At 31.9% G+C, this 27,767-nt stretch overlaps 1 protein-coding gene across 3 annotated transcripts in view; it reads left to right on the top strand.

The window, feature by feature from the left end:
* Picot (putative inorganic phosphate cotransporter protein picot) overlaps nt 1-23,849 on the top strand; it is a 41,778-nt gene extending 17,929 nt beyond the window's left edge. Inside the window, exons 1-8 of one of the 3 annotated variants that reach the window (XM_018548873.1) lie at nt 6,348-6,765; nt 19,895-20,091; nt 20,191-20,430; nt 20,940-21,027; nt 21,365-21,591; nt 22,275-22,427; nt 22,518-22,892; nt 23,012-23,849. In XM_018548873.1, coding sequence (XP_018404375.1) covers nt 6,666-6,765; nt 19,895-20,091; nt 20,191-20,430; nt 20,940-21,027; nt 21,365-21,591; nt 22,275-22,427; nt 22,518-22,892; nt 23,012-23,197 — 1,566 coding nt within the window. In that variant the 5' untranslated portion in view covers nt 6,348-6,665 and the 3' untranslated portion in view covers nt 23,198-23,849. Of the gene's footprint in view, nt 1-6,347; nt 6,766-16,575; nt 16,598-19,894; nt 20,092-20,190; nt 20,431-20,939; nt 21,028-21,364; nt 21,592-22,274; nt 22,428-22,517; nt 22,893-23,011 lie in introns of those variants that run through there. The other 2 variants (XM_018548888.1, XM_018548880.1) reach the window with 2 other exon arrangements.
* Nucleotides 23,850-27,767: the final 3,918 nt, after the last annotated feature.

Raw genomic sequence — 27,767 nt, 5'->3', positions numbered from 1 at the left:
AACAAGTCATCGATTGCACAATCGTGCTCAACGACCTTCTAATCATGTCTTACGGAAGTTACCGCAAGACAAATTAAATTAGAAAAATTAGAAAAGGAGGAGGAATTCTCGTGCTCTTTGAAATTTACGGCTTCTCGCGCAAGCCTGATAACTATATACAGTCCGCATCTTTCAAATGGTTGGAAACGCGTGATTGGCGTGACGGCTCGGTCCGGTTGAGAGTGTAAACGTTTCTAAAGATTACATCGCGCACACATTGCAGCTCGCTGATAAGACAGCGCTATAAAGGGGCCCGATAAGTTCAGCTGCCCGATAAGAATAATGAATTATTTATTAGTATCGGCGATTTTTCTATTTATACATCTACTCTGCTTTTGCGTGCAGAAACACTTGCGGCATCGATATATTTAAGATCACGTACATGTATAATGAGCGGATACATAAATCTGTGAAATGCTATGATGCCATTTAATTGCCAATTATTTCAAATAATTTTTATCAGTTTTTTGCTTTAATTCTTAATTAAAATTTGTTCAAAATTTTATATCGAATTAAACGTACAATTCGAGTTAAGAAGTTAAATAGAATTAAGCGGAGACTCTTGTAAAAATAAAATCTTAAGACACAGATGTAGATTCTAAAGCTGAAGTATCGTAAATTAAATTGGAGTAATTTATTAAAAATATTATTGACACTAATAAGTGTATCTTTAAAGAACTGTAAATAATTTGTTGCAAAAATTTTGTAAGATTCAAATCTCGATTGAAGAGATATTTTTCTCAAAAAATATTTACTGTTACGGATTTTATATAAATTTAAAAATTCAACTTTAAACGTAAAGTTTATTGTCAGTACAATTTGTAGTACCTCAATTTTTAAAACAACGATGATTCATTCGATTTTTTTTAATCTGCCGCATTATATAATTGTTCTGTCGGGATTATTATTCTATTTATAGTTTGGATACGAGAGGAAAAATCAGTGAAAGATGAGCGAAATAATTGCTAATTAACGTTCGACTCGGCTTAATTTCAATTACTTAACGCTTGATTAGAGGAGACACGTTACACACTCGGCGACAGTCCGCGATTTCCTTTCCCTCTGATTTACGCGAATCGTACATTCTTACACCGACAGCTTTGAACATTGCATATGTGGCAATCAAATCAATTATAGGCGACGAAGCGACGACGATGATTCTTGCACACAACAAGCTACAAATCAACTTCGTCTCACGTTCGTGAGGGTATATATTCGTCGCGAGAACGATGGCGACGGATGGCGCAAACCAAGGAGTGAGACAAATATTTGCTCGTTACGTCTTCGCAATTTCCACTATGGAAAGTCCCGGCGTGCCTATCTTCGATCATCGATTGCCCGTTCGTAATACCAAAACAGAATTCCCGCAGACGCGACAGTTTCGACTGATCCATTGGCCCAACATTTTTAAAATAATTCTTGATCTTGACACTTTTAAAATATCGCCGAGCCTCCCATGAAATCATTACTATATTTTTATAAGAGATAATACGGACTCTCAATTTGATTAATAATTAATGAGATCCGATTGCCAAGAAATTTATCAATGCTGACGCACTCATCTTACGTATAATATCTCAACGTTACTTGATCTATTTTAATGCATTTGATCGCGATATCTTTTTTAATCTTGATGCAATAATTTCGAACATACTTTTGTTTTTATTAATTATTGGAAATGATACAAAAAACGAGAATCGAAATTCCTAATTAATTTGTTGTTTAATATAATAAAAAAATTTTGAATGTTCGAACACGAACATCTGGTTCTGTTGACTCTGATTGACAATTATACTCGTACTTTTGCGATCTATATTTTTATTATCTCATTTATTATTATTTTTTTGTAATGTGTGTTATCAAAATATGAAAAAGAGGCATTTCTTTAAAAAATACATCGAAAATGATGTATCAACAACATTATTTTAATTAAAAATAATTTTGTTCATTTGATAACAGCATTAATAAAACAAATAAATTTTTTATTTAAAAAGAACATGATATATTTGTTTTATTAATAGTGTTATTGAATTAACAAAATTATTTTTAATTAAAATAATGCTGTTGATGACATAATTTTTTTAATATACATATTATATCTTTATAAACTAGTCTTGAGACCTTTTTCTTCTGATGTTTAGTTTGGAAATTAAATGTTGTGCAGTTTATTAATTAATATTAATATTAATTGATATAGGTTGATTATTCATGAGATAAATATAAGATTGTAAACGAAAAAGCTTCCGATTGTATTGAGCTTGTCAATTGTTAAAAATTGCACGTCGAAACGTGACGAAGGATTTCGTAATCGGCAGTCGAGTTTTCAAATAAAATCCTACGCGGAATAAAACATCATCGAATCATATCGATGATCCTTCAATTCGACACGATCGCGGATGTAATCGAGTATCGATCTCTATGATCATGTCCGTGTTACGAAAGTGACTAACGGAAATAAAACTGAATGATGAGTTCTAAATAGCCGATCGTTGGCCTGAACGTTGCCAAAATTCTCCACACGATATGAATTGATTACTTTTCGTCCCCTACATCATCGATTCGCCTATCTAATCCACATTTTTCCGTGTGACGCAGGCTCGGTCGGAAATAAAACCGCGCGGGATGGAACGGTTGTTAGCTTAACTGTGATCAGTTATATATTTTCCTATTAAATATGAGGACAGATCAAAACAGATGTGCATTGGATATAAATTGTATCTTCCACTATTTCAGGAATGACATTACCTTGCGTAAAATAACGTGAAACGAAACTTGCAATATTATGCAGTTTTCGTTATGCTGGCGAGAAGTTTATAAAAATGAAATTGTAAAAGTAAAAATTTATAGCAATTAACGAAATAATTACTTATGCATCTGTGTGACTTAAATTATGAATGACACAATATACGATATTTATTTCTGATTAATTGATCGCTTATCGATTTTGTAATTTTAATATCGCTTTAGGAGTAATGATAACGAGAATTATTCAGTAAAGTTGTTCCGTTGCTTTCTCGTTCACGTACTTAAGTATAATTTATTTTGATCTGTTTGAAGATAAATTATGCCCATGAGTCCGAGATTCCAATTAAGCATACGAAATGATATTATCTTCGCAGTGACTCAGTTTTTTCTTTCTTACGATATCTGATGTAATCAGATCTGTTACGTACAACAATGAGACTGAAGTCTCTATACAGTCTGTTACAGTTACAGCATATATCATTATTAAACATATTTTTAGTAAGATGTTAAACAAAAAGTTCAGCGTAATAAGATTTTATTAACCTTTAGAGGGCCGGACTGGCCACTATAGTGGTCAGTAACAGAAGTTTGTATACCTTGAATCACCGCAGCCCATCAAATATATATATTCAGTTATTATTTCATATAACTGAGAATGTGTTGCCAAGAAAAGTTTGATACTAATTCCATTTTTCGCCACTAGGAGGCATACCGATTTTATTTATACTCTAAGGAAAGTTTTATATGTATACGTAAATATCTATGTTATTCAATTCGAGTCATCTAGACTCTTGTCTAGACTAGATAAATAACACTATTTCTGCATAAAATTTCGATAATCTGACTTCAGAAACGTGTTCTGCGACATCAAAAACACTTAGGAATACTAAAAACAAAAAATGAAAATTTTTCACATTGGCCATCCCGTTGCGGACCGGACTGGCCACTGTAATGGCCAGCGGAAAACTCGTCGACTCCTCGTAGATCTGTTCTTTACTACATACGCAGTATATAAAATTCACACAATTATAATAAGTACTGTGATCCAGTTTTGACCGTAAATGGCTTTCTTCCTAGTTTATTATTGTTTATCAATTATACGGTCCTAAAAAGTTTCTAGTATCTGTTCTTTATTGCTGAACTTTTGCACTAGTTCATCTTTTTTCCTTATCCCTTCTCCTGGAGAAAAAAAGGAAGAAAGATGAACTAGTGCAAAAGTTCAACAATAAAGAACAGACCTCGTGATATAAACATTCAATATATACATGAATTTTACATTAAAAAAATTCAAAATTTTAAGGCAAAAATGTCGGCCCTCTAAAAGTTAAATAATAATATCAGTTCATCCTTGTATTTTTATTACCTTGAAACAATACTTCATGACGCATTATTCGCGGTAAATGTCGTACTGAAAAAGATTGACATATTACACAAAAGATATAATGAATTTCTTGTTAAAAGAGTTGATCTATAACTTAGTTTTTATTTAAAAGTTAAAGTAAAATTTGTATATTTTTAATATGAAATATACATATATATATTGTACATCTTGTACAGAGGGGAGATATGTGTAAAAATATTTTCAGTGAACAAACAAAAATGTTTTTAATGAACAAATTAAAATAATACTTTTTCTACTAGCAATACTTTGTATAGAAATAGCATCTTGAAAACCTGTCAGTTTGAAATATCTATTTGAAATTTGGCGTCGTTTTAATTTATGATCTAAGCGCATAGCAAATAACTCTTACAAAGAAAATGACACGATACATCCACGGCAGTAATCCATTTAACTTTTGAGTCCGAAGGTTAGAAGTGAATCATACGGTTTCACAGTGTATGTACAGATGTGTACATACAAATGTATATGCTTCATTGGAGTATAGCTCGATAAAAATGCTTATTTCTCAATTTTGTAACTATTTCTCCGTTCCAGTTATTACAATTACCGAATCACTGTTATTTCCAATGACTCAATGAAAATTAATATATCAACGATTTAACATTCATTAAAGCAAATCTCAACAAATTGTTTTATTAGTGAAAGTTAGTAAAAGAAGAATATATCTTTTTTTCTAAGGGTTGATAAAGGAGATGTCTTCCAAAGACCAATTTCTGTTCAGTCAAATTATGGCTAAAGTACTGAGAATATCGCAATACAATTGCGATATTCGTAAATAAAAAAGTCATTTGAAAAAAAAAAGGATAAAACGAAAATCCATTCGTAGTTTAAGGTATAGTTGAACCAAAGTTTTTCTATTTTACTCTAAAAGTAAAATTATAAAAGACAGTTCATTATACACTTCAATTTCTTTTAAATTTTTGATGGAACAGATTTTAGACAATATAAATGTGAAAGTATAAGGAACAATAAGAGAATAAGAGGATAATATATTTTTCTTTTTCTTTATGACTTTCCTTTAGGGTTCATCTTGACTCTTAAAAGTCTCAAGACAAAGTTCAGGTAAAAGGGGAATGGATAAATAAGTACAATAAACGGGTGTTTTCTTTACCTAAACCTAAACGATGGAACCTTTTCTATGCACGTTTTCTTATATTTTACTTATGTGCTAAATCATCTGCTAGCGTATACTTTAAATTAAACTAATTTGATGGAAATATGTTGAAAATCGCATTAAATTAAAAGTAACACAATTTTGTCGAAATCTGTGATTGCAATTTTCAATATTTTCCCGTCAATTAGATTAAAATTAACGTTTACAAATGATTCAACACATCAAGAAATATTAAAAAGAAATATATAAAAAAGGTTCTATCGATTAGGCTAAAGTTAACTATTTTACTTAATATTTTGGACAATGAATAAAATAAGTCAATTTTAACCAGAGCAATGGAATCTTTCTTAAGCATGTTTCTTTTTTTATTTTCATAATGTGACGTTAATTTCAAGTTAAACTGATAAGGAAAATATTGAAAATGGTAATTATAAAGATCAGATTTCGACGAAATTGCGTTATACTTTTAATGCAATTTTTGCAACATATTCTCATCAAATCAGTTTGAAATAAATGTGAGTTGAGCACATCAAAAGATACAAGAATATGTGCGCCGAGAATCATCCTCCCTTTACAGAAAACGATCGTTAATATCAAGTCAATTCTCTTTTGTATCTGACACTTTTTTTATGACTTTCCTCCGGCTGGAGGAGTGTCGTACCTCTCACCACTTCTCGTGCGGTGTTTTCACACAAAGTCTAAGGAAAAAAACAGATGTTCCTACTCCCCTATTTCTCTTGGACGTTTTCACCAATGGCATTCTAGCTCCACGCCCTTAACTTATTCAAGTTTCGCGCGTCCGGTTACAATTTTTGCCGCGCCGCGTTTTGATTAGCCGAGCGGCTGGCGTAACGGGCTCGTCTGCCAATCGGAAGTCCGCTTCGGCCGCTCGGCGCTCGCCCGTCGACCCGCTGTTATCGGAGTATTTACGGAGCAGCGAGAACAGCCGGTCGATTACACAAGTTTCGTCGTCACGGACGCATAACCCGCATAACCAGCGTACTTCGGCCCACGTCGAAGACTCAACGTCGTGTTCCCCCGGTCTCGTCAGTCTCGTGTAACATTCGCCGTCGTGTGTCGCGCTATATCGCCACCGTCGCCACTCGTGCGCAATCCTGTCGTCATCGTCGCCGCCGTCGGACCGGCGTAACGTTAAAGTTGAAGAACGCAGGCGCGGTTCTCCTCGGCGCATATTTCGGCGCCTGAACACGGAGCGAGAGTGTAGAGCGACCTGCGAAGCACGCGCGCGCGAGCGCGAAAGAGGACAGTCCGTGTTATCGCGCCGAACGCCGCCGTCGACCGTCGTCCAAGGAGCGTTTGTGAATCGCGTTCCTCATTCTCGCCCCACGTGCTGCCGTGCGCGCGATGAACCGCGACAGCGAGAACAGGGGACGAAATGGCCACGTGCTTGTGTGGGACCAGCCCGGACTCGACGAGAATGAGCGGGAAAGAAGAAGAAAAAAAGGTATGTGTGTGTGTGTGTGTGTGTCTGCTGCGGAGAGCCGTTCCACCGACGACGCGACGCGGAGAATTGCTGATCTGCCAATTTTTTCCCCTTATTCGCTGAGCGAGCGAAAATCGAAAACGAGAAATCCTCGACGTTCCTCTCGCGGTTCCACGCGGTATTCTTGTCGCCGTGCTGCGAGCCGGACTTTTCGGACTGTTCTTTCTCGCGGACGACCGAGTCTCGAGACAAACGTGAGACCTCGTCATTGACATGAATCTGCATAAAAATAGCCGGTTGACACGCGCAGGAAACGTCGAGCGTAGAGATAACAGGGAAAATTACAAGACTCCTCGAAAAACTTCCTACTCGCTCCCATTCAGTTTCGTAAGGATGCGCGATTTCGGAGCGCGACGTTAAAGAAATTCCGATTTCGGCTAAATCCGCTGTAATCCGAGACGAGGTATGCTCGCGCGCAATGTTCATCTCGACGGCGGCAGACCACGTGTTCGACTGTACGCGTTCATCTTTCTCTCTCTCTCTCTCTTTCTCTCATTATTCAATGTTACTTCAATTCATAAGATTTAGGTTGATTTAGGAAATTAGATTTGTGTGTGTAAAGTCCAGTTTCACGACTCATGGTTAACTTTTAAATCGAAAGGTTTATTAACTTATTCCTTATCTCTTTCTAGTTCTTAGAACTCGAAAAAGATAAGAAATAAGTTGAACCCCTCTAAGAGTTAAACGTAAGTTGTGAAACTGGACCTAAGAGTCATATTTGAAATACGTATATCTGAGAAAACCATTCATTCGTTGATTCTCTCTCTCTCTCTTTAAATTTTTCTTTTTTTCGAAATTTCCACAATCAATAATTAATTTTATTTAAACATATTATTATCTTCTTTTATCAATTATTATCTTCTGTTTTCGTTTCTAAAAACGTTATCGATCTATATTTTTTATATCAGAATGTATTACTATTTCTTATTTAACGAAATTTTGCTTTTTATTTGTTACGAAGATCCTTCTCGATTGGATCGTTTTTAATCAACTGTTCTTAGCGCGAATGAACCTTTAATCCTAATTTCTTTGTACTTTCTCTATTTTATCAAATAAAGAGACTAATAGGCAGTTTCTGGCCACTTTAATACTTTAAAATATTGCAGTGCGTCTCATTCATAACGCGTATAATTTAATGTCACATTTTATACTCCAGATAGGCGGATATCTTAAATAAGAAAATTTATTTTTCATTTTTACGAAAATATTTTACGTTGCGTTTTTATTTTACAAAGACAATCATGCTGGTTAAGAGCGTCTTGCAATGCGATGTTTGACGGAATTGATTTTCTAATGTTTACGCAATTTTAACGCAAGTTGATTAGTTGTTTGTCGTTTTCCGCGAGTCTTGAAAAAGCTGACGCTGAAATTTTTTAATTTTTTCATCACTTATGTCATGAATTTTCTGTAATATTTAAATAGCTGTATCTCTAATAAAATTCAAAGTGTATATTTTACAATTTGCAGTTAATTTTACTGTTAAATCACTTGTGACGAAGTCAAAAATTCTATAATAATCTTTGGATGTATTTAGTGTAATCAAATTTTACAATAGCACTTTGGAAGAGCCAATCACTGAAATAAGCATTTTAAATTTTCTCGAAAATGAATAAAGATCAACTTTCGTTCTCATTGCAATTTTATCTAATTAAACATAAATTCAAAGAATTTTTTAAATTTTTTGAAGAGTTTGTGGAAATCTCTCCTAAAAATGTAGTTTTGCCGAGTATTATTATAAATTGGTATTATAGATTCAAATACTTGATATATTAATTATAAGAGTTCAATTTAAAATATAAGATAATAAAAAATCATTATATTACATATATAGGAGAGTTTTTATTCTGTCTCTATGTGAAAGAATAAACAAATCGAAATGTTCACGTGTACAGTTGGACTTTAAATGATCATTCATTTACTATCTTACAAATCTGTTTTTCATCTTAGGTCTGAAGAGATATTTAAAACCTTTGTTATTTTTACTCGGACTTGACCGAAAGGTTTTTTTTTTCGTCTCAGATGTTTCAAGTTAAGGGAAAGCGTTTATTCTTTTGACGTGAACGAAACCGACAAAAAGGATCCTAATCTTTTACACAGAACAATATACCTACCGTAATTGTATACCTTTGTTTGCCCATATTTTCGACAAAAACGACAATTTATATCTTTTTTTTTTTAAATTAAGAAATTTGTTGATTTTTCTTTGTAAACTGGACAACCGTTTTCATTATAAAGAACTTTCACAATTACCATTTTTTGAATGCGCATAACGAATTGTAGAAATGTTCCCAACTTTTCAAAGTTCTTTTTGTAGAAATACGCAACGATTTTACAATAATACGGTATACGTATTGTATAAATCGTTTTTTTTTTTAAAGTAGTTAACATTGTTAATGTCAGCTTCAATTAAATACAAATTCTATATTTAACTAAAACTGGCATTAACTCAGTTTTTAAAAATTGTATTTATACCACTTAAAAAAAAACAGCTCATATATACGCATATCGAAGGAACTTAGGTCATGCTGTAAAAATAATTCGCTGAAAGTAAATATGTGAAATAAATTTTATAAAAACGCAAAATATACTTAAATCTATAATCTGCAAAATGCACCACGATACGCAATTATTCAAAAGGTGATTTGGCTTTATATTAACGCGGAAAACAGAAAATAAATTTAATAAATTACATTAACGGACTAAAATAATTATAAGTATAGTAGTGCGATAATTATTAGTATACTCATGCATATATACACATCAATAGAAATCGATAATAGTAAAATATCTTGTAAAATAACAAATTATTTCGCGCAGAAATAACTCACATTATCGGAAAAGAAATAGTCTAAAGAGCATCGTTTTGCCAAGCAAATTAAAGGAAAAAGCGCGGGTGCACGCGATGAGAGACATGGCATTCATTGCCTCGATGACGCATCGCGAAAACGGTCGCTATCTGGATAAGAGTATACGGATACGAAACATCCGCGGGAACGCATCGCTCGTGTTACGCATTTGTTTGTCCGAACGGAAAACTGTTCGGTCGCAATTATAGAAAAATTGTCTGGGGGTTTTTCGGACGCACGAACTCCGAGGAATGTTCGAGAACAAAGTGCGTTTTTCTCGCGATAGGTGACGTCAAGGCCGCCGAATGACTTGTGCATTTAGCCGCTATCGCAAAAATAGTGTACAGCGTGCTGCACATTCGACTTGCCTGAAAGATGTTCCAAAATTCCCGCGAGGACTCGTTAATTTTTATCTGCGGAATTTTCGATCAGTTTTGCATTTTTTCTATAAAAAAAAAGACATAAAAACAGGAAGCAATTAAAAGCGGTTTATATAAGAGATTTCAAAGATACGAGAGAATATAAGCAACATTTTATTTTTTTTTAATCTTTAAATAGGCTTAGTCGCTTTTTCACGGAATGAATTTTAATATAAGGCTGAAAAAGTTGAAAGAATTAAAGTTTCGAGTTTGATAAAGTTCTTTCGAGATTTTTATAGTAGAAAGAATTTCTGCGTGAAAGATCGATACTCGCTATAGTTTAATCCATAAATACATTATCTTATTCAAATTTAGATTCTCTCGGACGAAAGAATATTCATAGAATGTTATACGTAATGTCAATCAAAATTAGTGTATGTATAACTGGCGGCTGTGCTCACGATTATGATAGCTCATTGCCTATTGAATTTATCTCTGTAAATGCAGCGAAGGGGCAATACATGACCATAAATTACTGCCGATGATAACGAAGTTTAAAACTGGCGATATTTTGACCAGATCGAAGTTCAGTCCTCTCCGAAATGAATTTCTGCATGCGAAAGATCTATATTTTATTTCTTCACAAATATATTCTTATCTTATTTGAAAGTTTTTTTTTCAAAACCTTCTCTATGAAAAAATACGTTAATATGTTCTATCCATAAAAGAAAATATACATGAGATACGTTTATACATATATGTATTAATATTATTTTTTATTTTTTTATATAATATTAAACAATTAATATATATTATATATTACACATTTTTACCGGCATGCATACATGCTTTTACTTTATTTTTTCATAAACAAGTTCGGATATTCGAGAATTTCAAGTATTTCTAATCCGTCTTTATACACATATTTCCGAGAAAGATAGACCTTTGTAGGCTTTTATGAGGTAGATTTTGTTCTTATAGATACGTGATTAACTATGACACACCTCATCTCTTCGTCGATTGTATGACATTAATGCTAACATGATATAAAAATTGTTTGGATTTCTGCTTAATGGATTTTCTATATTTATCGTCATAATATTAACGCTTTAATACACAAAGACATTTTATTTTGAAATCGCTTTATCTTGAATTATTAATTCGAAATGTATCGAAGTAAACATTAATTAACCATTAAAAAATTAAATGTTTTGTATATAATGAATACATTACTATAAATGGATACATATTATTAACACTAATTTAAATTTAAAATAAATGTTTCATAATTTTCGGCAGTTCTTTAAAATTCGTCACGTTTAACACTAAAATTTTTAGTATTAGTTTAATATACGTTACGTAACGTGTATTTAAAACTTCCTTTAATATTCTTAATCTTAATTTTACTTAATGTTCTTTGAAAACGCCTTTACAAGATATTATCTTTCATATTTTAAAAGCTCGCGTAATCATCATACCGATGTGTAACGTGCAAATACGCATCACATTTATCTATATATATTGCCGTTTCTCTCTAGAGAGAATATGCATAAAATACATATTTTGCTTGTCACGTTTCTCTCGGAATGGAATGATATACAGTACAGTTTACTATACTTGGAACTTTTAATTAAACGTAGATATTATTAAATGTCACATTCAATGCGTTACAGCAAATTTGTATTGTGTGAAAAAACATTAATTATATAAGTAGTATTAGGCAAATATATAGTTTTTAAAACTTATATATATGTATATTACATTACATATTTTAAACTAATAGTATATTTTTATATTAATGAAGTAAATACTCTCTATATGTATATTTTTTCACTTACTATCTTTATAACGATTTATTATTATTGTTGCAAAATTGTTATGCTACTACTCTGAGTCATCATCAATCTCGATTATTTTCTGGGTTCACACCGCTCTTCCATTCTTTATTTTTTCATTACTTTCTCAGTCGAGTCTGGATCTCGTTCATCCGTATGCATCAACGTGGTCGCGCGACGAATCGCGCACGCAATGCGTGCTGGTGCTTACACGACGATAATGTTCACGCACGTCACGAGCAAGCAAGCGTAAGACGCGTGTTCACGTGCACGAGACACAGTTCCCTCTCTCTGTCTCTCTTTCTCTCCTCTTTCCTCCGTCAATTCTCGCGGTTTGCCAGAACTCCAGCACGACGACTCCCGTCTGGCCTCTCATGTCGTCTCTCTTAGTCATTCTTTCGGTGTTGTACTTTTCTGTGTTTCGCAACACAATTGAAGACACACACCGTTAACGCACACCGCGATATTTTCTATATCGCTTGTATGCCGAAGCTATTTCTACCGAACCCGACCACGTGCTCGATGGCTGGTGACGACGATGAACGACGCCGTAGGTGCCCGATGACGGCTGTCTTGGAAATGACCGATCGCATACGTGCAGACTCGACGTAGATACTTATACGCGATGATTGATTGATAGATGTTAAATATGTTAATCCCTCTCAACATCGTTTCCTCTTAATAGGCGCTATTAGTCAATATAAGGAAAACAGCTTGTTGCGAAATTATTTTCGCAAACTAGTTCAAATGTTAATGGAGAATATTTAAGAGACTTAATTGATATCGTATTATTTATAGATATTATATATGGTTGATGATGGATTGTTTTTTTTTTTCAATCAAAATTTCTACAAATTATTTAAATAATACGATTCTGGAATTAGTAATTAGTAATTTAAATAATTCTCAGAACGTTTAAAGAAAGAAAGAATCTATCAAATAATTGTTTTCAAAATGGAGAAAATGATTAGTTTGATTTTAACGCATAAAGTAATTATACGTGTGTATATATATGTATATATTTCCATGAAGAAGATAATCTATATATATATATATATATCTAGATTATCTTCTTCATGGAAACATTTACATTTTTATAAATATTTATGAAAACTTATTGTTGATAATACCATAAAGATAAAGATTAATCTAGAAATAAAATATAAAAATATATGTGATAAAAAATTTTGACGAAAATTAATTGGTTTCTTATATGCTTTTTATAAATGTGCAAATTGATATAATTAATAGGAAAAAGCTATATTAATAATATGATAAAAAGAAAACATTACTCATACGATCGAGATCGTTGTCAGCATATCGTTCTGTGACTTTTCTCACGCACGACAATTAATGCATTGATAAGATTCTTATAGTAACCCTACACGACACCTAATATATCAATAGTATTCTTAAACAATCGATAGTCTTTTTTTTTTAACATGACAGTGATAACTTCTTTGTATACCGACCCAATTAGACGCATTTTAAATGCACTGAGAGCGGAAAATTAATCTAAACGACGCATCAGATATCGTCGAGTTCGCTGAAATATGATTCAGATGCCTTCGGCAGATTGTGTAGACCAACATGGCTATGAATGCCGTTCATGATTATCATGTCTTGGTGGTAGTCTTTTACATTTGATTTGACTTAAGCTGACACTGCACATTTCTCGACGTATACGAGTGCAGGATAAGATGCAATGGCGCCGCGGAATCTAGGAGGAAACTCGCGCCCTAACTATGAAAATGATATATAGGAGTTGGGTTGCGTATAAGAATAGAATATACGAGTCTAATAATATCAAATAATACATGACCCAGTCTATTTTTGTTACATGATTCCATTTATTACATGGTCTTTTATCATAATGATGTTGAAGACATATCCGGTTTAGTTTATTTTACAATTATTAATGCGTCTTCCATTTTTTTTCGAATTGCGATTAATTACATAATTCTTAGGTGATCGCGAAGGATAGGTGCGCGTATGACGATATGAATAAAAATATACATAAAAATATAATTTATATGTGATTAAGTGTATAGATATAATATATACAGACTCTTTGAATTGTTTTTGTTTGATTTCTAAATTCTTTTTTTAAAGAAAATACCATAGATGATAGGTACGTGAACAGTGATCGAGCTGATTTTATTAGCGATTTTTTAAAAATGCAAAAATTTATGCAATATTGTATGTATATGGCACAGGTAAACCAACAGCAGTATTTGTTTATCCGCGTATTTATCACTGTATAATTAAGGATCTTACAATTTTCTCTTGTCTATAAACTATTAGTCGACATCGATTACCATTTTTTTTACAAACTCTTTATACATTTACTTTCTATGTACTGGATATAATATGTAGTTTGCTAATTTTATTGTATTATCTATTTTTATCATAAAAGATTATATAATGGTTTGCAATGAAAAACGCCGTTTTAAAGCTATATAAGTAGCTTATTTATTCTTGACAGTCAAATTACAGCAATAACAATAATAAAATGATGTTAATATACTATCAGAGATTAATGTCGTATTTTAATGTCTCAATCGAAATATTTTGATCTCAATGGAAAATTATGAGATGCTTAATGGTCATTTATCACTCCTTCCTTATTCGTCTGCATTTTGGCAGCTCCTCTTTTTCCTGGCTGTCATTTCAAAATAATCGATACTAGGTACTGTCATTTTATACAATAGATATAATTATATACTGTAAGGCATTTAAGAACACGCTTGTGAAATGCGCACAAAGGTGTATTTGGCGGTGTAAGCGCGGATAAAACGTTTCTGGATCCGGGCCAATAAACCTTCCGTCTCTTGGCCTTCATTCTCACTTATCAACAAACGTGCTTTGCTCTCGTCTCGACGGTTATTTTATCAATGATTTCCGCGGATTTTGACATGTCCTACGTCTAAAGATAGAAAATTCTTCCATCCCCATTTTGATACATGTTAAATAAAATATTTGCCGTTGATTATACTGTTACAGTCAAATTCTTACTTCAATAATCCTTATCTTGAAGTGAAACTTACGCAAGTTCAAATGTGACAACGATATTAAACCATCAGTCACATTATGCACGAGATTATTACCTTGTAAGTAAAGGGTATCAAGGAAAGAAAGATAAGAAAGTAAAATAAAAAAAGACAAGAATATATAAAAAAGAGATAATGTTTATATAACATAGTCTTTCTTTATCAAAATATTCTAGAAATATAGAAATTTTATAAAGAGTAAAAATTGAGATTTAATTTTGGAGTTACAATTAAGAAAATTATTATTAATTTCTCGATCTTTAATTTTAAAAATGAATAAGATATTTAATTAGAAATTCAAAACCTATAGGAAAAAACACTCATTCAAACTTTTATAAAAGAAATAGTTTCCAAATTTATTGGGAACATATAGTATTATTATTATTACATATTCTGGGATATATTATTCGTATCATGATTTCTAAATTCTTGATTTTATAAATGTATAAACAATTTATAAGATACAAACATTTTTACAGAGCTTTTGAGGTTTTTATTGGTCTAACTCAATATTTTACACTTATCTTGTTAATTTTTTATATTATCAATATATTATTAACATCTGAGTGATAATAAGTTTTGAATTAATTTTTTCCCTCATCGCGCATCGTTAGGTATGTCGTTTAAATTTTGATTTTAGCAGATAGCTACTTTTTAATGTAGATTTAGACTATGACGTAACTATTGAATAATAGAGAAAGAATTAAATGAAAGAAAGCTTATCGTTAGAATTAATTGAAATTTCGGGTATAGAATAATTTTTAAAGACAAAATTTAAAATATAATAATAAATTTTATATACATAAATAAGCGAGGGGTATTAATAAATATAATTAATAAACTGAAAAAAAGTTTAAATAATAAATGTGATAGAAATTTCTTTTGTCTTAATGTTTTCGGTATGTTTAAGAAAGTTATGAAAAGTTATAGCAGTATCTCTTTCTACTTTCAGACTTAATCCACATGATTAATCAACCTTTAGTTAATAAACCTACAATGAATTACTGACGTAATTGTAAGGTCAAACGCTTGATCTCAGATAATGGAAGATCATTTTCGAACAACGCAACCTCACGTATTGATACCATAATTGATTCCAATTTAGTAAGTGATGTGCGACTACAAATGCAAGAGCTACATGATTATAAATAGTACTGCGCTTTTTGAGTAATCTTGCGCAACTTTTTCTTGTAAAATTCCTAACTGTAAAACGTGTCAGAAAGCACATGTGTAGGAAAAAAATCTGACGTTTTTTTTCTTCTATTCGTGATCGATAATATTTCGTTCGACTAAAAAAAAAAACAACAGAACAGAAACATACATATTTTAAGTATAATAATTATTCTTACTTAAATATAATAATTATAATGACTTAAATATATTTTCCCGTATTACATAAAACACTCAATAATATATACATGCTTAAATATTTTACAACATTAAAGTCGTGAGATATAAGAACTGATTGGAAGAAAGTTTTTTATAATTATTGTGCGTGAAGTCGTAAATGATTTTTCTTTATAGTGAATAACCTGTACGTGATTTTTAAAAGGATTAAGTAGATATTACAGAGAAGAGTTACGTATAAAAAAGCGAGACACACATGTGATGATTTTAGATAATTTATGCGTGGGCCAGGAGAACTGGTCAGTTTAAATTGCAATGAGAATGTCGTCCGATGTCAATTGAATTAAGCTGGTTTGGTGAGTAGGCGTCGAAATTTATTCCTAGAAACTCTTGCGTGAATTGAAGCGAATCAATCCAGCGCGGCGCGGCGTTCCACCGATCTTTCGCCTTCTATCTTATTTTCCTTCATTTGCTTTTCTTTTTGTTTGCTCTCTCTCTCTCTCTCTCTCTCTCTCTCTCTCTCTCTCTCTCTCTCTCTCTCTCTCTCTCTCTCTCTCTCTCTCTCTCTCTCTCTCTCTCTCTCTCTCTCTCTCTCTCTCTCTCTCTCTCTCTCTCTCTCTCTCTCTCTCTCTCTCTCTCTCTCTCTCTCTCTCTCTCTCTCTCTCTCTCTCTCTCTCTCTCTCTCTCTCTCTCTCTCTCTCTCTCTCTCTCTCTCTCTCTCTCTCTCTCTCTCTCTCTCTCTCTCTCTCTCTCTCTCTCCTCCCCTCGCGGCGACGTCTACAAGAACGTGGTGTGGTGTTAATCTGAACGTGATAAGAGACGTGCAAGTCAGTGTAATCGGCCGTGATGTTTTGTAACATCGACTGAGAGACAACAAAAGGAAAAAAGGAGGAGTCGTTTGTTCTGTGTGACGCAGAAACTGAGCGACCATAATTGCTAACATAATACGTAGAAACTGCGACAAGACGTTTACATACATAGAGAGACATAATAGATGCAAAGAGGATAATCTGATATAAAATATCTCTCGAGGTATCTGTAAGGTACTTATAGGTAAAGGAGAAAACATCTGTTTTTCGAAGCGTCAATCATTTTTAGAAGAGAAAATCTCAGAAAATCTCATGAATTAATAATTTTGTTGATTTTCGTAAATTAATTATAATGTACAATATAAAGTTCATTATATAACATTTCAAAATCACCTTATAAAGATATTTGGAGGTAAATCTTATAAAATTAATTCCAAATATTTTTGAATTTTTGAATTTTTTTCCAAATATTTTTGCAAATTTTTTAAGCTCATGTGGACTTAGAAAATTACAAACAGCGAGAGAGAGAGAGAGAGACACAAAGAAAGATTGAGTTTTCAAAGAATTGATTTTTCTTGTAGCAATCTTAAAGATACAGCACTAAAGAAAATTTAGAGTGGGTCGGTAATTAAATTCAGCCCATTGCACGAAATTCATATAAGCGTTTACGCTATCGATTATATGCGCGGTATGACTCATGTACTAAACTACCGATGACAAACACCACGATGAGTGATAAATATACTTGCCTGGCAATCCCTTTAAAATAAAGTGCTCGTTATTCTTTACTAATATCGTTAGCTTTATTGTAGTCAACGATGATTCGCGTATCGTTCAAAAGGTTTCTCGCTAGGATCAAGTAGAATCGATTGCAGCGATTTAGACTGTGGACATTCATTTGAAGTGAAGTTGATTAAATAAGAGACAAGATGAAGTTCTGATTCGCATAAGTCGATAAGAGTCGTCTTTTTGAAGCAGTGATCTTTAAATAGCAAACGTCTAGCGATTGCATATTTCCTACACTATAATTTATAGGACAAATATGAGAGAATCGTTTATTTTAATTTTAACTTATATATCTACTTTGGCTTCTGTCGTTAAAATAGATTTAATCACAATTTCTAGAATTATGGCATAAATATATTAAAAATTATAATTAAAAAAAAAGTTGTATTATTATCTCTGATGCATTTTTATCTGGAAAAGTAAATATACAAGAATTCACGCTAAAAAGGGATCTACTTGATGATAAAGATAATATCGATATAACACGTAATGCAAAATGATAGATTATAAATAGAAAAGATTGTCATAAATCTGAAATGGTGCTTCATATATTATGTCACCACTGACGTGATTTCAAACTCCTGAAATATTACTCGAAGCTCTTATTGTACATACTCCATATAACGAAGACATACAATGTCTTAACATTTTTTATTACAAATATTTATCACGACACACTTGAATATATTTAATTATATACACGAGCACCCACTCGACATCTTATTCGTCGCATCTTTGTACCAATCCATCAATTAATGATACGATGACAAATTCGATCTTCTTACTTTGATCAAATGTGACATATAGATCGTAGTTAATTAACGTGAAATGTTATAAGACTTTTGCACTTTGTGGTTTATACGAATTCTTGTTAATTGCCGACAATGAAACCTGTAGACAGTCATTACTTACGATACGGCATTTACACGTCTTACATATCATGTAACCAATTACAATCTATTGACTCACGCTCACTGATTACTGTGCAAAAATTCAACAATCTGTTGCAAAATGACGAAAATTCTCAAGAAATTTATGTAAAATTTGCGCGAACTTTGTTCAACCCCGCTTTTCAAAATAAAACTGATATTACCTTGCAACTGAATATAAGGGAAGAAATATCTTTTTTTTTTGTTTTTAATAGTTTATTTTTCTTCGCCTATAAATTGAAAGCTGATTGGATTTCTTTCAAGATTTTGAAATATAGTTTCAAAAAATATATAATAAATTAAAAAATTTTAAATAAAAGAAAAGTTGATTTATCTTGAGATAATTCTATGCTATATGAAACAATATCAGATAATATTCTAAGAATGGTAAAATTAAATATTTGTTGAAACATAAGACTTTTGTGACGTCTTTACCTGATTTTTATATAGATAACTCAATTAACTCACGTCATAATCTTTTTTGGCGTAACCCTCACCTCGGCATTGGTCCCATGATTCGTCCTTCGGTTATTTCCGTGAAAATTTGGCAGAGTATCTGCTAATGCACATTAGCGATTACAGGACATGCTTTGGCGAATATCTCAGGAGTGTCAATTAACGATGTCTTTATTCTAATTATCATATTAATATTTAGACAGCACGTGTATTTTAGCGCTACAAAATATATAATATACATTACACAGTATACTGTTATACATAACAGTATATTATATAAGACAAAATACTTTTAGCATTATATATATTATATTCGCTCTTGAGCGTAATAACAGATTTTGGTTCAAAATTGATTTTGCTCAAATGGAAGTTTCTGCGACTGAAATCTGCAGAATCTTAATTTAAAGTTGAATGTTAGTTACGTAAATATTTTAATGAAAAGATGCATAATTACGATAAACAATATCTTATTATATTTTTAGAAATAATTTCTATAGAAAAATTGAGACTTTTAGTAATTAAAAATAAACGTATACTTTTTAGATATTATAGTATTAATGTATGTTGTTGAATACTGAGTACATATAATACAAGGTATTACATAACACTTCTTCTATGTTGTCTTTATTTATTAATACCATAATTTGATACATACGTTTCTTTATTGTTTCAGTCCGGTTTGGGAAACGTCACATGGTGACTTTCATGATATTTCTCGGTATGGCGAATGCCTATATAATGAGGACCAATATGTCTGTTGCTATCGTCGCGATGGTCAATCATACAGCTATCACGAATAACGATGAGGTGATAGAAGTCGAAGATAAATGCGGAGAGGTTACTAATGAAAGAAATGACGCTGCCGAACGCGTAAGTATACAAAATTTTAGTTTTTTGTTTTTAAGAAGATAGTATATGATATATTGCGAGATTATGTAAAGGAACTCAAGAATGCCTTTGTTTTTGCAGAGCGCCGATGGACCATTTGAATGGGACAACAAGCAACAAGGCTATCTCTTAAGTTCATTCTTTTGGGGCTACGTTATAACGCAAATACCGTTCGGTATACTTGCCAAGCGTTACGGCGCCAAATACTTCCTTGGAATCGGCATGCTGATCAATTCGCTTTTTGGATTATTAGTCCCAATATCAGCGTACTGGGGATATTGGCCACTGATAATCGTTCGCTTCATTCAGGGATTAGGAGAGGTAAGTAACATTTTGAAACTCCCTTTCTATTATAACATAATAGTTTGATTGAGACTCGAGAAGAACGAGCGAAGATGAGAATGTGTGATGATTCGGGATCGGTTATCTGTTGTCCAAATATATATTTTGCAAACGACTTTCATTCGTTCGTAAGTATAAAATTCACAAATTAACATTGGAAAATTTGATAAACAGATATACATATATCCATTACAAAGCCATTATTATTTGCCTTTTATTTTAGTCCTTGTCTTCCACAATTCTTCATTATACATTACTGACAAACTTTAATTAGTAAGATAAGAATCTCTGTGTGTATATATGTATATATTTGCAGAAAAAAAAATTATATTAGATTTATAGCAGTACTCTATATTATATTAATATATAATAATATAAGTAATTATAGTCATAAGCTTAAAGGATTACTGATCCGTTTGAGTGTGAACGTTTTTTGATTGTACGGGTGTATTTCCTTCCCCCTAGGAATGGATTAATCCCTATTGCAGGGTCCTATTGTGCCTTGCACACACGCACTGCTGGCGAAATGGATACCACCTAACGAGCGGAGCAGGATGGGTGCCTTTGTCTATGCTGGTAAGCTCGTTCAAAGCGATTTTTTTCTTTATGTAGCGATTTATCGCGTGTATCGAATCGAGAGCTAGTTCGCTACGCGAGAATCCTCCTCTCTGTCTCTGGGGCATTTTGATGCATCGAGTCGCTACTGAGTGTACGCGCGCTTCTTGCTGCGACGAGATTTGTGGACCGTGGACCGTGGGCCTTTTCAATTTCTTGAGTTATCGTCTTTTTTAACCATGCACTCCCTCAAGGTTTTTTTTCGTTGGTAAAAAGAGAAATAGCATGAGGAGGATCGGACGCTCGATGACATAACTAATCTTTTTTTTTTTGCATTTTTCTCTCTTCACATCGATAGGTGCACAGTTTGGCACGATAATATCTATGCCACTGAGTGGTTTATTGGCCGATTGGCAACTAGTAGGCGGATGGCCATCCATTTTCTACGTGTTTGGTATTATTGGTACCATCTGGTGTATAGCATTTCTCATATGGGTCTATGAGGATCCGGAACAACATCCAAGCATTGCTGAGGACGAAAAGAAGTTTATACTCAGCTCTCTATGGGGCAGCGCCGGCATATCCGTAAGTTTCTTTCATATTTTTTTGCTATGTGAATTAACCCAAGATTTATCTTAATTTATCACGTAAAACGAATATTTTTATAATAACAGATCTTTTTACTTTAAGAAGTTTAAGACATTTTGTGCTGACTGGATCATCGCTAAACATACTATTCAATCCGTTTGATATTTTAATTATAGAAAAAAACATACTTATAATTTTTTGTTTCTATCTCATGCATGGATACATAATGAAAATAAAATCGGACCTTATATGGCTTGCCTAAGCTTTGTGATTTTTTCCAATTTTTTGCTAAGTCCAAGATTGAAAATTGATAGATTTAAAAAAAGAAACATTTCTGAACATTAAAAAATATGAAGAAAAGTAGTAAGTAAAAACTAAAGCTATTGTCTTAATGCTATACGTTGAATTCATCGTGTAATTATCCACAAACAGTGAGTAAGTTATATTGGGTACCGGAACTTACTGGGAAAACTACAAATAGAGTCCGGTTACTTTATAATTTAATATTGATCCTACATTAGAGTTTTCTTGTAATAATAATTTTTGTAATTTTTGTAATTATTATGAAATACACACCATCGGTGATCCACGTGATATAATAGATAAATTACCTAAAATTGGTACGGCATGGAATATATTAATGGCAAAGTTAAGAAAATTAATATTCTTTCTACTTTTAGTCGTCGCCTCCCGTACCATGGAAGTCGATTGCAACTTCGTTACCATTTTGGGCCATCTTGATGGCGCATATGGGTCAAAATTATGGATACGAAACATTGATGACTCAACTTCCGACATTTATGAAACAGATTCTTCACTTCAGTATCAAAAAAGTAAGTGTTATTCATGAATGATAAATTAAAACTTGGAGAGAAAGAATTCTTATCCATATCAAACTCATTTATTGTTCATCTGTATTTCAGAATGGTATTTATTCGGCACTTCCGTACTTTGCTATGTGGCTTTTCTCCATGTTTATCTCTCATGTCGCTGATTGGATGATCTCTTCGGGAAAATTTACTCATACTATCACTCGCAAAATCGTTAACAGCATTGGCCAATTTGCACCAGCCTTGGCATTGATAGCAGCTTCGTATACCGGTTGCAATGCCTGGTTAACAGTAACCATTATTACATTAGGAGTCGGTCTGAATGGTGCTATTTATTCCGGTTTTAAAGTAAATCATCTCGACATTTCTCCGAGATTTGCTGGAATTTTAATGTCTTTCACAAATTGTATCGCTAATCTTGCTGGACTTCTCGCACCGATCACTGTTGGAGAGGTGATTGCTAAATCGGTAAGTGTGTGTGTGTGTGTATACATATATATATATATATATATATATATATATATATATATATGATTGAAATTAAATAATTAAATACAATGTTATTTATGCCACGTTAATATTTTCAGCCATCACAAGCAAAGTGGAGGATCGTATTTATGATCTGCGCTGGTGTTTATATCTTTTGTGCAACATTTTACGCAATTTTTGGTTCTGGTCAAAGGCAAGCATGGGACAATCCAGATAAAGATGACGAGAAAAATGAGAAAAATCAACTAAACACTGTAAAAATTGTGAACGAGACTCAACATTGACAAGTGAACATTTTATCTATAAAATCAGTGATGATACGAGGACACTGACGACATGACGATTGTGTCCACTTGGTCATTTCTGTTTATGCATGTATTCATTCCCTCCCTTTATCTAGCCATTCAAAACAAGCGACTACATTAAGACATTTAAGTTAATCTCACAATTGTATATTTTTTATCATAAAGATATAAAATTTTTCATAATAATTATGTCACAATTCGCCCTGTAGATCTTCACACTTTTGTACTGGACTGCAAAAGTTGTACATCAATCGCTTTAATATCATATCGTGTTTCGTGTGAAAGATAATTTGTATGTATGTAAGAGAAAGAAAGAGAGAGAGAAAGAGAGGAAAGGGAGAGAAAGATATATGTAGAATATACTCATAACCAAGCTACTATTATAAGCTTTGGTTCGCGTTATTTGTTGTATTTTATAATTTATCAATTTTTACATAATAATTTTGCGTATTATGTAGAATTAGAAAATCGCACTTTAAGAACTGGCATGTTAGAGAAACGATGGGAGAAATGATTCTCAAAAGGATTTAAAAAATGAAAACTATTACTTGCAGATAAGCGAATTTCCATAAAATTGCTGAAAATGTCATGACAAATAAATCAAAGCGAGTATAATTTTAATGAGATTACAGGAACCATTTACAAAATTGTCTTAACTGTATATCAAAATTATCTGTCTATTAAGAATATTCATTGCATCTGTTGCTTGAATATGCAACAATGCTTGAATATAAATGTGACAGAAATAGATGATGCTGTTTAGGTACGACGTTAATTTATATTTATTTGTGATATACGGTATTGTTATTCTTGCGTAATATTAACTTTGATAGAATCAGTATATATCTATAAATGTAAATATCGATTTGCACAGTGTGTGTGTAAGCTCTTCGTTAATTTGGACATTTTTGTAGTCGTTCCACATTTGAATGAAATTTAATCTCGGTCTTCCATTTTGCTAACAACACATTGACGACTTTGCTATTTTTACAAAATGGGACATTTGTTATTCGTATGACAGATTTCAGTAGACTTACAATGATTATACCGGGGAAAAATTTGTTGTAGTGTTTCCCAATGCTTAGCTTCAAGATAGATTTCTTGTTTGTAACTTGACAAACTTGTGGCAGCAGTATTAGAGTAAAAATCCTCATCGTTCTTCTTGTTTTAGTACATCACTTTTTATTGCAACTACTGCCATTTTGTATTGTATTGGATGACCTACATAAAAGAGGTAATAACGACAAATTCTGTTTTGTCAAAGGGCTAAGGAAAAGCCAAAGGTTTTTATCTATAATCCAGGTGTTACGAACAGCACAGCGTATACAATACAACAATGGTGTTTATACATATTGTAGATATTTGCGCGTAGGAACCTTATTAAGTTATAGATGAGTTATATTGCTCGTAGTTATTTATATAGTGTTTACAAAGAACAAGAAAAGATCCATTTTACCTCCATCTTATTAAAAAGTAGAAATTGTCAAACTGAATGATTACACGTGTATAGTAGAATGCATTTTTTCGTTAATTGATAAGTCTTTCTTTTTTTAAGCTGCATAAACCGAACAATAATTCTGACGGCAGTAATTTCTTTTTCTGTACGGTCTCAAATATCGAGACTATTTATTTGTTGTAATCGACATTAGTGTATATATAATTACCTGATGAAATACGTAATCGCGCGAAACACTTGCAAGGAAAAATCTGAAAAGACCAAATTGTTAAAAAAAAGAATTATTAAATAATATGTATTAAAAAGATTTGTTTGGCTTATTTATTTTGGCTTGTCTTGTAATTTTATACAAAAATCAGAAATAAATTTACCAGCATACATTAATTGTTAGAAGGAAATCGATGCGAGCGTTTTGTGATCGTGTATCTAAAAGTGCCTTCGACAAGTAGCGTTTGTTTTTCTTTTTATAAATAATGTAGTCGAAAATAAAACAAATTCTTGCTTTACTTTAACGAAAAGATGTCAAAGTATTTGCGAGAGTCATTTCGATTTGCATACTTTTTCATGAATGCAAATATTTGTACAAATTTAAGAAATGTTAATTGTAAAAGTTATACTTTACCGCAACTATGATGTAGCGTAACGTGTTTAACATAACAATTATAAATGTAAATCGATTTGAAAACAAATTTAACAGCATAACAAGAAAGTTACCCCCAACGTTAGAGATGATCAAGTAATTTAATACAAAATTGTGTAAACATATTTTTATATAAATATTTATACATATTGTACATAAGACAATGTACATACACAATGCAATGTTACAACATTAAATATGTTTTTATTGTTGGGATTGTAAAACATATGTGATAATAGAACTGCAAGTAAATAAAATAAGAATCTAATATATTGTTATTAGCTATTTGTTATTATATTTTTATTAGTATTTTTTTATAAAAAGAATATTTATCTCTCCTTTTAATGAGCGCAAAATATTAATAACATGTCGATTTAGTAGCACGTTCGCGTTTAGTATTGCAGCAGGTTAGCATTAATTAGCTTGTCTTTTACCAACAATTAAGTAAATTTATAAAATACAGTTTCAGTAAATTTGCGGCATAAAAAAGATTGAACAAAAATACTTATACTATTTTATTCTACTGTTATAATTTTTTAATGAAATATTTTATATTAGGGAATGTTTATATTTATATTCGAAAATATGTTAAATATTAAATGAAAATATCCAGTTACAGAAATGCCTACAAATTGCTGAAACATATATCTACATTATACTGAATAATATTTACTAGATCATTATGTGTTCTGAAAATTCTTACTTTCTTATGTTCTCGTTTCTGTAAAACAAATATGAATTCTTCGAAATAGATAAAATAGGAGAGAATATGATTGGATAAACAATTGGCATCAAAATTCAAGGATCATGATTTCAAAAATCATAAGTCTGAAAATTTCAGCTCTCTGCGAAAGATGATTAAAATGTTAAAAGAATATTCAAATTCAAAAATTTATTAAATTTATTATTTGTTATATTGTTCAACAAAAATAAATTTTTTCAAATACAAAAAAATGAGAAAAGTATTCTCGTTTTTGGTAGCTCTTTTAAATTTAAAACACTAAGGCCGTGCCACCGATCGTCTATAAATATTAACGTATAACACACACGTAGCAAAGCTATATGTTAAACAAAATATTTAATTCATTATGCCAAAACATTCTGCTTCTTACGTAAATTAATTTGGCTTATGAAGATACTAAATCTAACATAAAGTATATATAGTTTTGATATTATATTTAATGAAAAAGTACTAAATTATTTTATACATAAATAAATAAATCGAAAAAATTGAATTTTGTATTTCAATCCCACAACAGCACAAAACTTGCAGCAATATTACTCCAATATTGTTGCAACGTATAATGTTGCTGTAATATTGCAGTAATATTTCTACAAGTTTTGTGCTGTTGAGAAACTATTCATCTATTCAAACATTTGCATCGCGGTAATTTTGAAGTGACAGCTCGAGAATAAAAATAAGTACTTGCCAAATAAAATATATAAAAATGATCATCTAAAAGAAAAAGCTTCTTGAAAAAGAAAATTTTAATATTAAAGTGGTAAGAATTAAGAAGACTATGGAAAATTAATTTTTATTATGGTAAAAGAGAGACAGAGAAAGAGAGAGATAAAATCAAATTTACTATATCACATGTTGCAAGTTACAAATATAATTAAAAATATAAAAATAAGTAAAATAATGATACCTAATTCAAATAACTGCAACATGGCAGCGTTTGGTGTCACGTTTTCATTGGCTGTTAGAAATGCGCAAGAGCACACCTGATCCATGGTATAAGAATAAGGGTATGCTCACGCGCATGCGACCAATTAAAATTGTCAAAGTGTGACGTCACACAAACAAGCGGTAAATTTAAAACTGCTGTTTCCAAACAACTTATGTTAGCAGCATTTTCGTCAGATATTTTATTTTATTTTGATTTAAAGTTTACAGGAAAAATACGTTTTTAAATAATTTAAGAACTAATGAATATCTTGTAACAAAATGTAACCATAAGTAAACATTACAAACTCAACAAAGATAGAAGAATTTATTATGAAACAAATATATAAAAATGTTAATACCTTTTCCTTCAGAGATATATATATTGTATTTCTTTAGTTGTATTTCTTTAGTTGTATTTCTTTAGCAAAATTATATACAGTTGATTTCGTTACATTTGTACATTTACAAGAAATACAAAATCTTACCTTTTTTAATATTAACGTTTTGATTTCCACATGCAACAAGCCATTTAGATGCAATCGTTAAATCTTTCGGAAACGAAAAATATTTTATGCTGTTTCCGTTAAGCAATTTTGTTTTGCGATAATAATTGCCACAACCTTTTATACAACAGGACATTGTGTACGTATCGTATGTATCACCGAACATTAACCATGTCAAGTATCAGGAGCCACCATGTTCTCGTTTGGGCGATCTGATTGGCCCCGAGAGTGACGTCACGCTTTGACTGCGCAGTGGGTGTCCACGGCGTGAGCATACCCTT

This window comes from Cyphomyrmex costatus, unplaced genomic scaffold (genome assembly GCF_001594065.2).
Source record: "Cyphomyrmex costatus isolate MS0001 unplaced genomic scaffold, Ccosl1.0 scaffold123, whole genome shotgun sequence".
NCBI lineage: Eukaryota > Metazoa > Arthropoda > Insecta > Hymenoptera > Formicidae > Cyphomyrmex > Cyphomyrmex costatus.
This window is presented reverse-complemented; position numbering and strand designations above follow the sequence as displayed.